Consider the following 14,375-nt stretch of genomic DNA (forward strand, 5'->3'; position numbering starts at 1 on the left):
AATACGCAGATACGCTTACGCGTAGGATAAAAAGAGATGGCTATAAGTACTATAGATGCATATTTGTTTTCGAATATGCTCATGGGATTTTGTACGCAATTGACTATGAGCTTAAGTTTATTTTAATACGCACAGTTTTTTTAAAGAAATTTTAATTTCGGTCGTGTTTCTTTTTAAATATTTTCGAATTTACTATTTAGCATTAAGACAGTTGACGAGTGATTAATTATTAACGATTAATGTTATTGTCTCGTGTTGAAGTATATACTAAAATAGTATGGGTTGTTTGTTATATTTTTAATTATATGTATGTATGTATGTATTTCGAAAAATAATTAAAAACTGTACATAAAATCAAATGAACTTCTAAATACGCCTGCATCGATTATTATGTCAATACAAAAATCAAAAAGTAATTTAAATAATATGTTTTGCAGCCAGTCGTAAGCCTGGATAAAATATGAAGGGAAGTTAATTTAATTATACTATCCATCAATATTAACGTACGTAACGGCATTCGTATATGTTACAAGTTATAACATATAACTACTTCATAACCACAATACAAACAAAAGTAATATAACGTCGCCGTCCCGTACTGACACTGTATACAAAAATAACTAGTTACGAAAAATAAGTAGTTTCGAAACTAGTTACGCGTTTCCACGAAACTACGTATAACCGATTACACATAAAAGACGTTACGACCCACGACTACTTTTAGGTAAGCGTGCTCCATTCTAGATCGCTTTTTCAAGCCTATCATAATATTAAAAAAAATTATAATAGTTCAGTTCTTTGCTCAATGGCTTTTAGTTGTGTCAGTTTGACACATATCATTTCGCCAATGTCACGTGGGAAAAATTATAATATTTGAAGAGTTTTGGTGACATTTATAATTTCACATTGACAATTTGTCAGTTGTGTTTTCAAATTGAATTCTACACTACTGGTTTATATTCTAATAAGACTATAATAATTTAAATATAACCAATTACAATGGCCGCGTTCCACAGAGTCCTCGTTGTTGGACAGTATGGCCTTGGTAAATATAATCCTGAACAACTTCGAGAAGGATCTACCGATAGCGATCTCGGTATGTCTTGGTTGTTAAACATAACTTTCGTTTTGTCCAACTTCATACAGAGACCAACATGTCATCACGACCCGTTTCCGAGCATTTGATGCAACTCATTCAACGTCTCCGCAAAGATGACTCTTGAATGAATTCTTTTTTTTTTTTTTTTTATTTATTTATTCTTAATGTACACCGAAATACAGACACATATAAAGAAAGATACAATAGAAGATGTACAAAGGCGATCTTATCGCTAAATAGCGATTTCTTCCAGATAACCTTTGGGTACAGGACACGATACAGTAGCAGCGGTTAAGGTGTGAATTCTTCTTCTTCTTGTTCTTCTTCTTCTTCGTCTTCTTCGTCTTCTTCTTCTTCTTCTTCTTCGTCTTCTTCTTCTTCTTCTTCATCTTCTTCTTCGTCTTCTTCGTCTTCTTCGACTATATAATATTCAATTTTCTTTTTTTTTATTTTTTTAATCATAAAACTAAAAACCTGTAATAAAAATGATATGAATGATAATGAATGAATGATAATGAATTTTTTTCAATTACTTTATTGATTTTTAATTAAATAGTTTAAGGTGAGCAATTTAAAATGGCAACGTAGTTGAATTGAGCTATTGAAAATCTATCGATTAGTTTTTTTTTTTTTTACAAATATCATTATTTTATTTGTTCAGACTATTTATATTTATTTAAAAATTAAGGAAAGTGGATCTGTTCGAAACTATACTTGAGCAATTATAAATGCAACTTGAGCAGTTTTTTAACACTTTGAGCAATTTAAAATGTTGTATACATCAAAAGATATAGGAGTTTGAAATTATTGATAAATGAATATTTTTCAACGACTTTTTTGATTTTTAATGAAATAATTTATGGTGAGCAATTTAAAGGGGCCTACTCAAAGCACTGCCTGCAGGGCCTGCTTGCAGTTACTGCCGCAGAGGATGTTGCTCCACAAAGCACTGCAAATCATTTACGCGGCATACGTTGTCGTGTTCAGTTGTGTTCTCTTTGTCCTTGCCTAAATTCGTCAGTTTTTATAAATGGCTCCTACATTATTCAAACACCAAAAAATAGCATTGGGTTTGACTGTATTGAGTACTTGTAGCGTTCAAAAAAAAAAAAGGAAGCACTGGTGTAAAAAAGTTTAATATTTTTCATGTAAAAGCGACATAGCCTGCGACCGCATATCTTTGTTATGATAATGATCGTGGTTAGTTTTCCAAAGACATGGCAAATCCCTATACAATTAGATTACGTCCCTCCACACCTCTTTTTCTCGCTGGCTCATTTTTCTTGAAGAAAACAGAGCCAAACAAATCTTTAATATAAAAATGAGTCGCTGAATGTGTTGCTAAGCGCAAAACTCGAGAACGGTTGGACCGATTTCGCTAATTCTTTTTTTTTAAATATTCCTTGAAGTACGAGGATGGTTCTTACGGAGAGAAAAATTCAAAAAAAAAATTTAAATTTCCTGAAAAAGTCTAAAAACAACACTTTTCTATACTCCCATACAAAAGATTTGTGATAATACTTAAAAGTCAATTTGAACTTTAATACCATACGATAAAGTTTGTGTTAGGCGATACGAAGTTCGCCGGGTCAGCTAGTAATATAATAAAACCAAACCAACTAACCACCAATTAACTGATTAATTGCTAAATGACAACCACTGACAAGACAAACCCCAGGTCAAATAGAGTAGACAAACGGCGCAATGTACCGACGTAAACAAAATGGTGGTCTAAATCGGCCCGACCGAGCTACACATGTCCCTGATTGCAGTTTACGGAGTGGGGAGATCGTGTGTCGGGCTGGCAGAACGACACTGCGGCCCTGCGACAGGGTGAACAATTAAAATATCGGCCCTGCATGCATACATACAATACGATCGGCAGTGGCACTGCAAGCAGGGCCCTGCAGGCAGTGCTTTGAGTAGGCCCCTTAAAAGGACAACGTAGTTGAATTGATCATTATATTGCAGGCTGGGGTGGGGTAGGTCAACAATGGCCAATAGAAACATTTTTCTGTTTATATACTCTGCATTTTACACCGACAGTAAAACGTCAAATCACCTTTATATGCTTTAAGGGGCCTACTCAAAGCACTGCCTGCAGGGCCCTGCTTGCAGTGCCACTGCCGATCGTATTGTATGTATGCATGCAGGGCCGATATTTTAATTGTTCACCCTGTCGCAGGGCCGCAGTGTCGTTCTGCCAGCCCGACACACGATCTCCCCACTCCGTAAACTGCAATCAGGGACATGTGTAGCTCGGTCGGGCCGATTTAGACCACCATTTTGCTTACGTCGGTACATTGCGACGTTTGTCTACTCTATTTGACCTGGGGTTTGTCTTGTCAGTGGTTGTCATTTAGCAATTAATCAGTTAGTTGGTTTGGTTTTATTATATTATTTGTTTGGCTCTGTTTTCTTCAAGAAAAATGAGCCAGCGAGAAAAAGACGTGTGGAAGGACGTAATCTAATTGTATAGGGATTTGCCATGTCTTTGGAAAACTAACCACGATCATTATCATAACAAAGATATGCGGTCGCAGGCTATGTCGCTTTTACATGAAAAATATAAAACTTTTTTACACCAGTGCTTCCTTTTTTTCTTTTGAACGCTACAAGTACTCAATACAGTCAAACCCAATGCTATTTTTTGGTGTTTGAATAATGTAGGAGCCATTTATAAAAACTGACGAATTTAGGCAAGGACAAAGAGAACACAAGTGAACACGACAACGTATGCCGCGTAAATGATTTGCAGTGCTTTGTGGAGCAACATCCTCTGCGGCAGTAACTGCAAGCAGGCCCTGCAGGCAGTGCTTTGAGTAGGCCCCTTTATATACCTACTTTGAGCAAAGAACTGAACTGATATACTCTCTGCGTCAAAGTCAAATTTCCTTATCTAGTAAACAGCTGAGTTGTTGACGATGTGTGAAACTTAGAAATATTAAACAGATATATTGTTAAATGGCGATAGAGCAAGTCAAAATGAGTGCGGTTCCTGTGCCCAAAAAATCTAGGCTAGAAATGAACGTTCGCCAACTCCTAAATAAGTGTGAATTTATTGCAAAAGAGGAACCAATAGATACAGATTGCAGGTTGAAACAATATGTTAAATCTCTGGAAAAGATGTTAAGTGAGCTAAAGATGGGACCTGAGTAAGTTGTTGAAATAAACCAAGAAATTATTCTAAAATTATTTATTAGCAATGAGTTAACGGTGCCTCGAAGCGCACGCTAAGCTGTCACCCCCGGTTGCTGTCGTAGATACATCGTTTGAAGTTAGCGAATTTTAAGACTTAAGCTGCGATCCTTTTACAAAGAGAAAGATGCATATGCCCAGCTGTATGATATACATGCTAAATCAATCAATCAAAATTACTTAACAACCTAATCGTCTTGCTAATAATTATTATGTCTCAAACAATCATTTGTATAAATAAATATATGGTTGAAGTTATATATCCCATAAAACATATACACAAATAATTATATTATGAAGTGCATGTTGTCATTTTTAGAAAACCTGCCAAAGATGTATTAGCTGAGTACAATAAAAGAGCAGCTTTCTTAAAAGGATTGATCCAAACTGCCACATTAAATAGTCCAATTGAAAAGGTATGTAACATAATTATGTTACTACTACTAAACTAAACTACTACTAAACTGAGTTAGGGCACAGCAGGAATTTCCTGCTCAAAATATGGAGCAGCCCGACTGGGATAGTACCTCGACCTTACAGAAGATCACAGCTAAATAATACTGTTTTCAAGCAGTATTGTGTTCCTGTTGGTGAGTAAGGTGACCAGAGCTCCTGTTGGGGATTGGGGATTGGGATGGCAACGCGCTTGTGATGCTTCTGGTGTTGCAGGCGTCTATAAGCTACGGTAATCTCTTACCATCAGGTGAGCCGTACGCTTGTTTGTCGACCAAGTGGTTTAAAAAAAATAATGTAATTAAATAAATATATAATTGAATTTTTTATTTTAAACTAGTTGAATCAAGCATCACCCGGCTTTTTTTTATTGTGAATATAACATTTCTTTTATGAAAACCTTGTCTAGACAATAAAACAATTTTTTTTATCCAATTTGTTGCAGTCATTTAGATGTTATGTGTGTACACATACCTTTGAGTGATTCATTTTTATTTAAATAGATTGGAGTATCAATCTAATATATAAAATTCTCGTGTCGTGGTGTTTGTAGTTAAACTCCTCTAAAAGACTTGACTGATTCTCATGAAATTTTGTGTGCATATTGGGTAGATCTGAAAATCGAACAACATCTATTTTTCATCCCTCTAAATGTTAAGGGTAGTCCACCCCAAAATTATTATCTTTTTTCATTTTTAGATAAATTATTTATTTTTTATATTATTATGATTTGGCGTTGAAAATACATACCACCCTAAATTTTCACCCTTCTACCACCAACCCCTATTTTTAAATAGCGTTTAGCGGCAAGACAACGTTAGCCGAGTCAGCTAAGTATATGGATATGGTTTTGCAGCTTGAAGCAGTACAACAGCTGTCACATGGTGCCGCAACTAATACTGTTGATGGCTCAGCTCAAGAGATCCATCAGAAAACTGTTGCTAAATATGGAGTTGAATTAAGATCTGAATTATTTGGACTAGGCAAGTCCTGAGATTTGCTATTTGTTTTAAAGAAGTAATCTTTAAATAAATTATCATCCTTAAAACGTCACAGGGCTAACGATTTAATGAGGTCTATTGTTTGATAAATAGCCTTTAGAATAGGATATAATGTAAATTACCAAACAGGAAGTTAAATTTAATTTTTCTTTTTTTTAAATTAACTTATATAGAAGTAAACTATACAAAGTTAATTTCATTCATATAAAAGACAAATACCAAAACAGCTTCCAATGATAAATAATGATTTCTTAATATTATCACAAAATAAAGAAAGTAACTATAACTAGTATGTGAAATTCTAGATGACAGTGATGATACATTGAGAAAACGCAACATAATTAAGGCGGCAAATTTTACCAGCAACAGTACTAGTCAGGAAGATATCGATTCTTTACTAAAATACCACCAGAATATGCAGGAAAAAGTTGCTGAGAACATGGTTATGTTGACTAAAAGCTTGAAAGAGCAATCTCAGATTGCTAGCACTATTATTAAGGGTGATACAGAGGTAAGTTGTGTTAGTAAAGTAACTCAGTTAGAATTCTTTATTGTAGTGTTCTGTGTTGTGTTGTATATGAAGAAAAAAAAATATTTGTCAGTTTTTTTTTGTTTGCAAACAACGCAAAAAAAAAACTGTTTTCAATTACATTGACTAGTAATATGATGTTGGTAGTCAATAAAACACTTTTTTAAATATCCATTGTAATGGATATCTCAAAAAGAACTCAGATCTCAATCAAATTTAAATATATCCACATGACATGCACTAACTTTTGATTAAAAGAATCATCAAAATCGATACACCTGGTAATAAGTTATGAGGTAATACAAAGAAAAAAATCGTTGAATTAAGAACCTAAATAATAATAATATAATAATTATGTCATTACACTAAAAATTATTATTATTACAATAAATTTTACTTTTAATAATACTTATTAATTCTATAAATTCTACTTTAGGCATTAAAAAAATCATCAGACTTGACAGATAAAAATCTCATGTCTTTGAAAGTGGAGTCTGGGAGACTGCAAGAACACAGTCGGAGCGCTTGGAAGTGTTGGTTATGGCTCATGCTAGCTGTTGTGATGGCTATATTTATAAGTAAGTAAATTATTTTTTAAATATTGTAACATGTGAAATTGACATTTATGTTAAAAATTATTATATTTTAATTGGTTGTAATACAAACAATGAGATCAAGATTAGTAAGGTTTGAATTTATATAATTTAAATTACATATTTATTTCAGATATGGTGCTATTCATGAAAGTTATGAAGAAGAGAAAATACGAAACATAATTAAATATCAGTGGTAGGTGTTTTTTATATAAGTCGACACCTCCAAGGAATATTATACCTACTTGATTATCGTAAATATACAGATGTGCGTTTAAAAAAAATGTTAATAATTTCTAATTTACTAGCAATTTCAATAAATTTATAGGTGTCAGTAGTTCACAGTAGGATAACCATAACAGATGTTTAAAAAAAGGTATGGGTAATTAAGAGCCTTTGGATATTGTTTGTTTTAACAAAAGTAGCACATAGTTAAATTACATATATATATACATTTTTGTGTGGTTTTCTTTTAAAAATAGAAAATATCTAAAATTTGCTGGTAAAGTATTCCTTGGAAGTGCGAAATTATTTTATGTCTATTAAATTATTTAAGTGTCTATTATAAAATTGTACTAAAAATGTACGTAATAAATAAAATGTTCTTAACTTATTTAATCATATGCCTATTTTTTTATTGAGTACATCATTTTATTCGTACAGTCATTATGTGTAATTTTGAGTTTGATATATTTTGAAGGTATTTCAATACCTACATGTTTATTATAATCTTCTTATATATAAAAATGAATCGCAAAATGTGTTGCTAAGCGCAAAACTCGAGAACGGTCGGACCGATTTCGCTAATTCTTTTTTTTAAATGTTCCTTGAAGTACGAGGATGGTTCTTACGGAGAGAAAAATTCTAAAAAAAAAAAAATTTAAATTTCCTGAAAAAGTCTAAAAACAACACTTCTATACTCCCATACAAAAGATTTGTGATAATACTTAAAAGTCAATTTGAACTTTAATACCATACGATAAAGTTTGTGTTAGGCGATACGAAGTTCGCCGGGTCAGCTAATAATTAAAATAAATCTATTCACACTAGACTTCTGAATCTGAGTGTGCATGCTTCAATAATTATATGAACGAAACTTGGAACTAAATTTAGTGGCATACCCTAGCCCTTAATATAAGTAAAGTCCTAACGAGTGTGCTTTAGGCCACACAACTGAATTCTTTGGTTGCCCCTACAGTAATATACGAAACGTAACTCTCTCTCTTTCTATCTTCACTAACTTATATCTCTCAACTTTCGTTCGCCTCGCCCGATCACACTTTTCGTAAACCTCTTGTCACGCATTTACCAGCGTACTCCTCAATTCAAGCGTGCCTAAAGAAGTTTTACTTCGAAAATATAAGTGTGAGTTCAGTTGAAATTCATTACATCTTAGGAGTTTATTATCAAAAAGGAAACTCGGGGGACGTTAAAGCTAAAAGAAAATTTGAGCTTAATACAGTTGATACACCAATGGGAACACCTTTAGTAAATTTAAATACTAAACGTAACTACATTTTTTACTATGAATACATTAATTTTTCGCTTATTTTTTCGTTTTGTGGCCAAAGATGGCTATTTTGTTTAACAGAATGGCTGAGTATAAGTTTTATACGTAAGGAAAATAATAATAATATAATTTTAGATGCTCGCAAACAAAAAAAAAACAACTTTAATAAATATCGACAAGTAATATGATATAACGTAATCTATGTCACGTTAGTAGAAAAAATTAAACTGAGATAGGGCGCAGAAGGAAATTTCCTGCTCAAAATATGATCCAATCCGACTTAGGTAGTAAGTACTTCGACCTTCCAGAATATCACAGCTAAATAATACTTTTTTTTTAAATCGGTTAAAAGTACTTTTTAAATAATTACTTTTAACCGACCGTCAATTACCTATTCCTACATATTTAAATTATGACCGAATGGCCGATGAACGAATAAAATAAAACTACAGTAAATTATATCTATACATTTATTTTTATTTTCTACTAGCGAGTAAAGTACATAGGATGTCTACGAATATATATATATATACAGGTGTTCGACTCCTAAGTTCCTTTAGACGGGCGGTTCCGTAGGTGTAATAGATCACGTTCCACTTTAAAAAAAGTTCCTAGCCCAATTTTTTAAATTTAACTTCGTTTAAATAAATGATATACTTTGATTGACTCGTTCTGCATGATATTATTCGTGGGCACGTAAACACACCTTTAAAGGAAAATTATTACTAACTGACGAACACAACCCAAACAAAAAACTGCGTTGTGGAAATAATTCTTTTTGTCGTTGAATGTTATTTATTGTAAATTATAGTCGTGCTTACGTGCAAGTTGGACTGTTATGCAGAAGTATCTTGCCAGAGTAAAGTACATTTTTAAAAAGGGTTAGTATTTTTTGTTCACGTGGAAAGTGATCTATTACACCTACAGAACTACGCATTTGAAGGAAAGCAGTTCGTTCGAACACCTTGCATTTATTACATTATACCAAATCCAATATTGGTCCTTAGATTCACATAGCGTATTAATCTAAACTAATTTTGTAAAGATCAAGAATTTTGTTTTTAACTGCGCTAATCTCGAAATCTTTCGATACGATAGAGTATTGTTGAGTTCGAATAGGTTGGTTTAGGCTATAAAATATCACGCTGCGTTGGGACAGGAGCCAACGGGTGCACAAGCGCGAAAAATTCTAGTCACTTTCATAAATTATAGACGTTTGACACGTTAGGTTAGTTATCTCGTCAATTTTATTAACAAATTAAAGATAATTTATTTGAATATTTTTTTCTTGGCTACGTAAAATGCTTTAATTGGTATATTTGTTTTTTTTTTTTTTTTTTTTTTTTTTATTTAACTCAATTAACTTGAACCCAGTAAATTTATTAAAAAAGATTGCATATTATAGGCGCGAATTATTAAGTCAATCGATTAATATTACGTTTTACTACTACATGCGACTATTATAAAAGATATAGAAATATATAGATATTACGATGACATATACATTGCCAAATCTAACAGGACTATAAAGTCTACTAATAAGTTGTTTTATAATGTGCGTGATTTTATTGGCCCTAATTTATTTAATAGAAATTAATATATTGATATTTTAATATATTAACTACTAAGGGAATGGTTAAGCTCTAAGCTAACAATAAATTATTGTTAATTTTTTAAATTGAAATGTTTTCATTTTTAACGATACTTACACATGAACACAGTGTTAAGATTTAAGTAAATAGTTCTTTGAATGTAATTAAAATATACTTCTTTAATCTTGAAAAATTTTTGTTTTCTTATAAAGTTGTTATTGTCGGTGGTAATAATTTAAATCTATATTGAATGTGATCCCATGGTTCACTAAAGAGCTGTAATTTTTCTTATTTATTAATTTTTTTTTTTAGACGAAGAAATTGTGTGAGCGTGCATCATACGAACGTAATCTGCTATTTATTACTTTTCAATTATTTTTTTACATAATTATGACACAATTCAGAAGCTTATTTCCTTACAATATAAAAAAGTGTAAAAAAGTGTTAAAATAAACCATAAAATATTATAGGTTGATACAACTCTAGTGAAATGATCAATTTAATAATTATTATTTTGGTACGATTGATCTCACTAGCCAATTGTAATTGCGTAGCAGTAGACATGCAGGCTTTTTATTTCAACGACTAGGCATTTCAATACCTATAAACTTTTAAATTATTACCAGAGCAATTCAATCAATTTGTTCTTTCAATTCAATTTGTTCTAAAATTTTATAAGAATTCATTTTCTATTTAATAAATTGTAATGATTTATTTAAATAAGCAAACTTGCCTATTGTGTTATTTTAAATTAAATAATATGGAAATAATTATCGTAGTATAATATATTATTTATATTTTAATAGCAATAGTACACTAATAGAATATTCGTTATAGCTTATGTATTTTTATCAACAATCTATAGATCAAATAATTATAGGTACTATTTATGTGGGAAAGTGCGAATTTAATTCGCGTTACTGTTTAAGCGTAATTATATTTCGATGAAAGCGTATCTAAAATAATTTGTCTACTTCTTGTCATATACATCGGTAAGTTCGAATTTCCATATCTTGTTGGGTCCTATTTCCGTGACGTAAAGATGGGAACCGTTCCTTGTAACTGCTATAGAGTGTGGGTTTGAAAAGCCCTGAAAAAAATAAATAAATAACACAGCAAAAGTAACATTAAACGCTCGTTACTAAATTCATTTTGTAATCATTTAGTCTGTATATAATGTAGATGTACATATTTTCACTGCATATCTTTATCTCGTATCGTCGTTTGATATAAAATAACAGATATTGAAATTAAATAAATCGTATGTTCAAAATAAACAGCCTGTCGTAAATTTGTCATATAAAAATTGTAGGAAATAAAATATTTTTTATTGAAAATTACTTACGTTACTGGGTTCCCAAGTATCCAAAATATTTCCATACAAGGCATTAACAGTGAAACCTCTTATCGCGATGTTCTGTGAAGTTGGTCCATTAACAGCGTATATTATATCTCCGTGAGACGCTACAGCGAACACACGTCCCAATGTCGGATCTTCAATAACAGTCGCAGGTTCTAACATTTTAATATAACTCTTCAAACCCGCTTTTGGGCAAACGATTCTCATATTTTCTCTATCTGCCACACATACTATATCTAAGTTTTCCAATAGCGTAACACTGTGTGGAAGATTCAAGGTCATTGTGTCGGAGAATGAAGGTATGGCAAACAGTAAAGTTCCAGCTGCATTGAATTTCAAAATCTGGTTGTTACAATATCCATCGGCTACGAAAATCTCTCCTGTTGTTGCGACTGCCACTGATGTGGGCATGCAAAGTAACACACGATGCCTGTATGGGTAGCCAGCTGTAAATGCCTCGCCTATTGTCAAACTTGGATATTTGTGGTTACTAGGTGTAAACTGAAATAATAAAGGATAGTATTCAAATTTAATTCATACTGGAAAGTAACTTATTGTTTATAGATTTACTATAGATGTAACTTTAAAGAATTATGTACCTTAAAAACTTGGTGTTTCGCTACATCGGTGACCCAAACATTATCGTGATGGTCTACAGTAAGACCATGAGGCATATAGAATGCATAGGCACCCCAACTATGTAGCACTGATCCCGTGTGCGGATCGAGTACTAATATTGTATCTTCTATAATTGGTCCTTTATCAAGATTCTGGTAGACGTTTGATTCATTGAATGTACTAAAATGTAAAAAAACCCTTGTTATTTATCTTATGAGTAATGTTGTACAAAAATGGCCAGTACGTTATTTAAACATCTTTAACAAATAAGGAAAATTTGTGCCACTTCAATGTATTTTATTACCTTTCGTCCCACACTCTTTCCGCTCTGTGGAAGATTACGGGTTGTCCCAAGGAATTTATTGAGACAGCTGTTATTTGTCCTACATTCAAAGATTGTTGAGGCCAGTCCTTTACTTCCTGCGGCCGTAACACGATTTCGTCTTTTGGCTGTAATAAATAACAATTTACCCAAAACATAAATTATTTATTCACGCAGAATTTATTATCAAATTGAGAAAATTAGTGACTTACCGCATGAAGATCGAGATTTTTCAAAATACTCTCTTCATTACCATAACTAAAGTAATCAAAGTTATCTCTCACTGTTTCGGGTTCACAACTGATTCCGTAAATATTTAAAATAAGCAATAGACACGACCACATTATGCTGGAATATTGTTATGATTTTGATATCTCCGTTGAATTCGTTTACTGTGTACTGAGAACGTATTGATTGTTGGTCGTTTATTTAAGTGGTAAAAGCCACTACGCATGCGCTAATATACAATGGATTTTCTGCTCTAAATAAACATCTTCAATATATATTTTCAAGGTCACTGGCGAAATATTAGTGTACATAATTGAAAGAAAAACGGAAACTGTCTTAACGATACGTTTATTCAAGTAAATTTAACAATTTTCAACAAAATTGGTCATACAAAATTAACACGTCTCCACATGATTCGGAGACAAACAAGGCATCTTAGGCATAATACGAAAATAGAAGATGAAATTCAATTTCTTTTTCTACCAAATCAGTCTCAGGTATTCGTTGAACGTGGCACATTCGGAAATCTCTTTTCCATTTTGTTTTCTAGGTGTTATTAGGTGGGAAAAAATGTTTTGGAATAATTATGTGAAAATCTTGAGATAACTGAATTGATCACTGGCCTCTCCATTGAGAGTTGGGTTGGTCCCATATGTAGCCCGTCTCAGTCATGGAACACACGGCGTTATAGTATTTGCCAGGGCTTCGGCAGTACGACCAGGAAGGACACTTGCAACGGAACAGCCTTTGAAACTCCTCCTTGCAAACTTCGTTCCACCAACATGTTCTCTGAAATTAAATATTTATACGTACGTTTTATACGTATTTAAAAAGTTAGGTAAAATTTTACAAAACCTTATAAAGACAAAATGTCGTTTTGTCCTTTTTCCTATCTTATATTTCTAAAATTGATTTATTTACTGTATTTTATTTTACTTACAAAAACAATTATTAATAAATCGTTTCGTAATTATTGAGAATTTAACTGTATAGTTATTTAACTGTATAGTGCTGTTGTATGTATTAGTTAATAGTGGAAACTTTATTGATTTCAGTTATTGTAATTAGTCATAATATAATAATATAAAATTGTATGTTTCCCAAATAAAAATAAAATAAAATAAAATAGGTATTAAATGATTAAATAAGAAGGTACGATACTTAATCATTTATCATCGCTTACCTCGGTAATATATCCCTTTATAGATTGATCGGAGTAACTTCGTTTGCTAGTAGCACCGGCATCGAACATTGCGCTGAACACGAGCACATAGGCGAACGATAACATTAAGTACATATTGAAACTAAAAACCGACACATTTAACAACACTATTAATTCGTTTAAATAAGCTTTAAGTCAAACTCACTTTACACATAGCAAGGTTTTAGTATTTAATCGTTTCCGTAGATGTGCCATCTCACGCCCCTGGAACTTAAAGCTACGCTATGCGCGTGGGATTGAGATCAGACGACTTATTTACCTATTCTATGTAGGTATATAATAGACTACCCAGACCGAAACAGGACAAAAACGTGTCAAGGGTCTCTGTATACATCACTAATTGGTCCATCTTTGTTTAACAACTACGTTTGCTTACTAATTAATGAAAAAAAAGTAAGTTAGTGTAATTTTAATTTATATATTTAATACTGAGAACATTTTTTTGGATTACTGTTAACTAACTAATAATATAAATAATTTGGTTTATTTTTGTAAATTCGACTATTCTGAAAGACAATAAAATACGCATTTTAAAGTAAAAAATATATTTATTCGTCAATAACTAAAATAAATAGATCTATAAAAACAATACAATCTAATTACTAGTAGGACTTTGACTATATAAATATTAAATAGAAATGCAACGTAAC

The 14,375-nt window shown here is 32.0% G+C and overlaps 3 protein-coding genes across 3 annotated transcripts; 1 reads left to right on the forward strand and 2 right to left on the reverse strand.

Moving 5' to 3' along the window:
- Positions 1-3,998: 3,998 nt before the first annotated feature.
- On the forward strand, positions 3,999-7,475 carry LOC123661609 (vesicle transport protein USE1). Its single transcript, XM_045596568.1, has 6 exons — positions 3,999-4,254; positions 4,617-4,713; positions 5,607-5,733; positions 6,057-6,262; positions 6,717-6,858; positions 7,007-7,475. Exons 1-6 carry the CDS (start codon positions 4,064-4,066, stop codon positions 7,054-7,056), a joined length of 813 nt encoding a protein of 270 aa, XP_045452524.1. The 5' UTR covers positions 3,999-4,063; the 3' UTR covers positions 7,057-7,475.
- A 3,267-nt stretch (positions 7,476-10,742) lies between these two features.
- Positions 10,743-12,619, reverse strand: LOC123661861 (peptidyl-alpha-hydroxyglycine alpha-amidating lyase 2-like). Its single transcript, XM_045596800.1, has 5 exons — positions 12,488-12,619; positions 12,258-12,403; positions 11,935-12,133; positions 11,321-11,836; positions 10,743-11,065 (listed from the first exon to the last, which is right to left on the reverse strand). The coding sequence occupies exons 1-5, from the start codon at positions 12,617-12,619 to the stop codon at positions 10,946-10,948; spliced, it is 1,113 nt and encodes a 370-aa protein (XP_045452756.1). The 3' UTR covers positions 10,743-10,945.
- A 216-nt stretch (positions 12,620-12,835) lies between these two features.
- On the reverse strand, positions 12,836-13,970 carry LOC123661725. Its single transcript, XM_045596671.1, has 2 exons — positions 13,687-13,970; positions 12,836-13,292 (listed from the first exon to the last, which is right to left on the reverse strand). The coding sequence occupies exons 1-2, from the start codon at positions 13,798-13,800 to the stop codon at positions 13,119-13,121; spliced, it is 288 nt and encodes a 95-aa protein (XP_045452627.1). The 5' UTR covers positions 13,801-13,970; the 3' UTR covers positions 12,836-13,118.
- Between the last annotated feature and the right edge of the window lie 405 nt (positions 13,971-14,375).

Source organism: Melitaea cinxia, chromosome 17 (genome assembly GCF_905220565.1).
Source record: "Melitaea cinxia chromosome 17, ilMelCinx1.1, whole genome shotgun sequence".
NCBI lineage: Eukaryota > Metazoa > Arthropoda > Insecta > Lepidoptera > Nymphalidae > Melitaea > Melitaea cinxia.

Bases quoted from the DNA above. Each gene is read 5' to 3' on its own strand.
- LOC123661861 (XM_045596800.1), bottom strand. From the start codon at position 12,619: ATGTGGTCGTGTCTATTGCTTATTTTAAATATTTACGGAATCAGTTGT. The intron at 12,134-12,257 runs GTAATAAAATAC...TTTACATTTTAG, and splicing joins GAAAGAGTGTGGGACGAAAG to TACATTCAATGAATCAAACG. The intron at 11,066-11,320 runs GTAAGTAATTTT...TATTTTTTTCAG, and splicing joins ATACTTGGGAACCCAGTAAC to GGCTTTTCAAACCCACACTC.
- LOC123661609 (XM_045596568.1), top strand. From the start codon at position 4,064: ATGGCGATAGAGCAAGTCAAAATGAGTGCGGTTCCTGTGCCCAAAAAA. The intron at 4,255-4,616 runs GTAAGTTGTTGA...TGTCATTTTTAG, and splicing joins GAGCTAAAGATGGGACCTGA to AAAACCTGCCAAAGATGTAT. The intron at 4,714-5,606 runs GTATGTAACATA...ATGGTTTTGCAG, and splicing joins TAAATAGTCCAATTGAAAAG to CTTGAAGCAGTACAACAGCT.
- LOC123661725 (XM_045596671.1), bottom strand. From the start codon at position 13,800: ATGTACTTAATGTTATCGTTCGCCTATGTGCTCGTGTTCAGCGCAATG. The intron at 13,293-13,686 runs GTAAGCGATGAT...ATTTAATTTCAG, and splicing joins TAAAGGGATATATTACCGAG to AGAACATGTTGGTGGAACGA.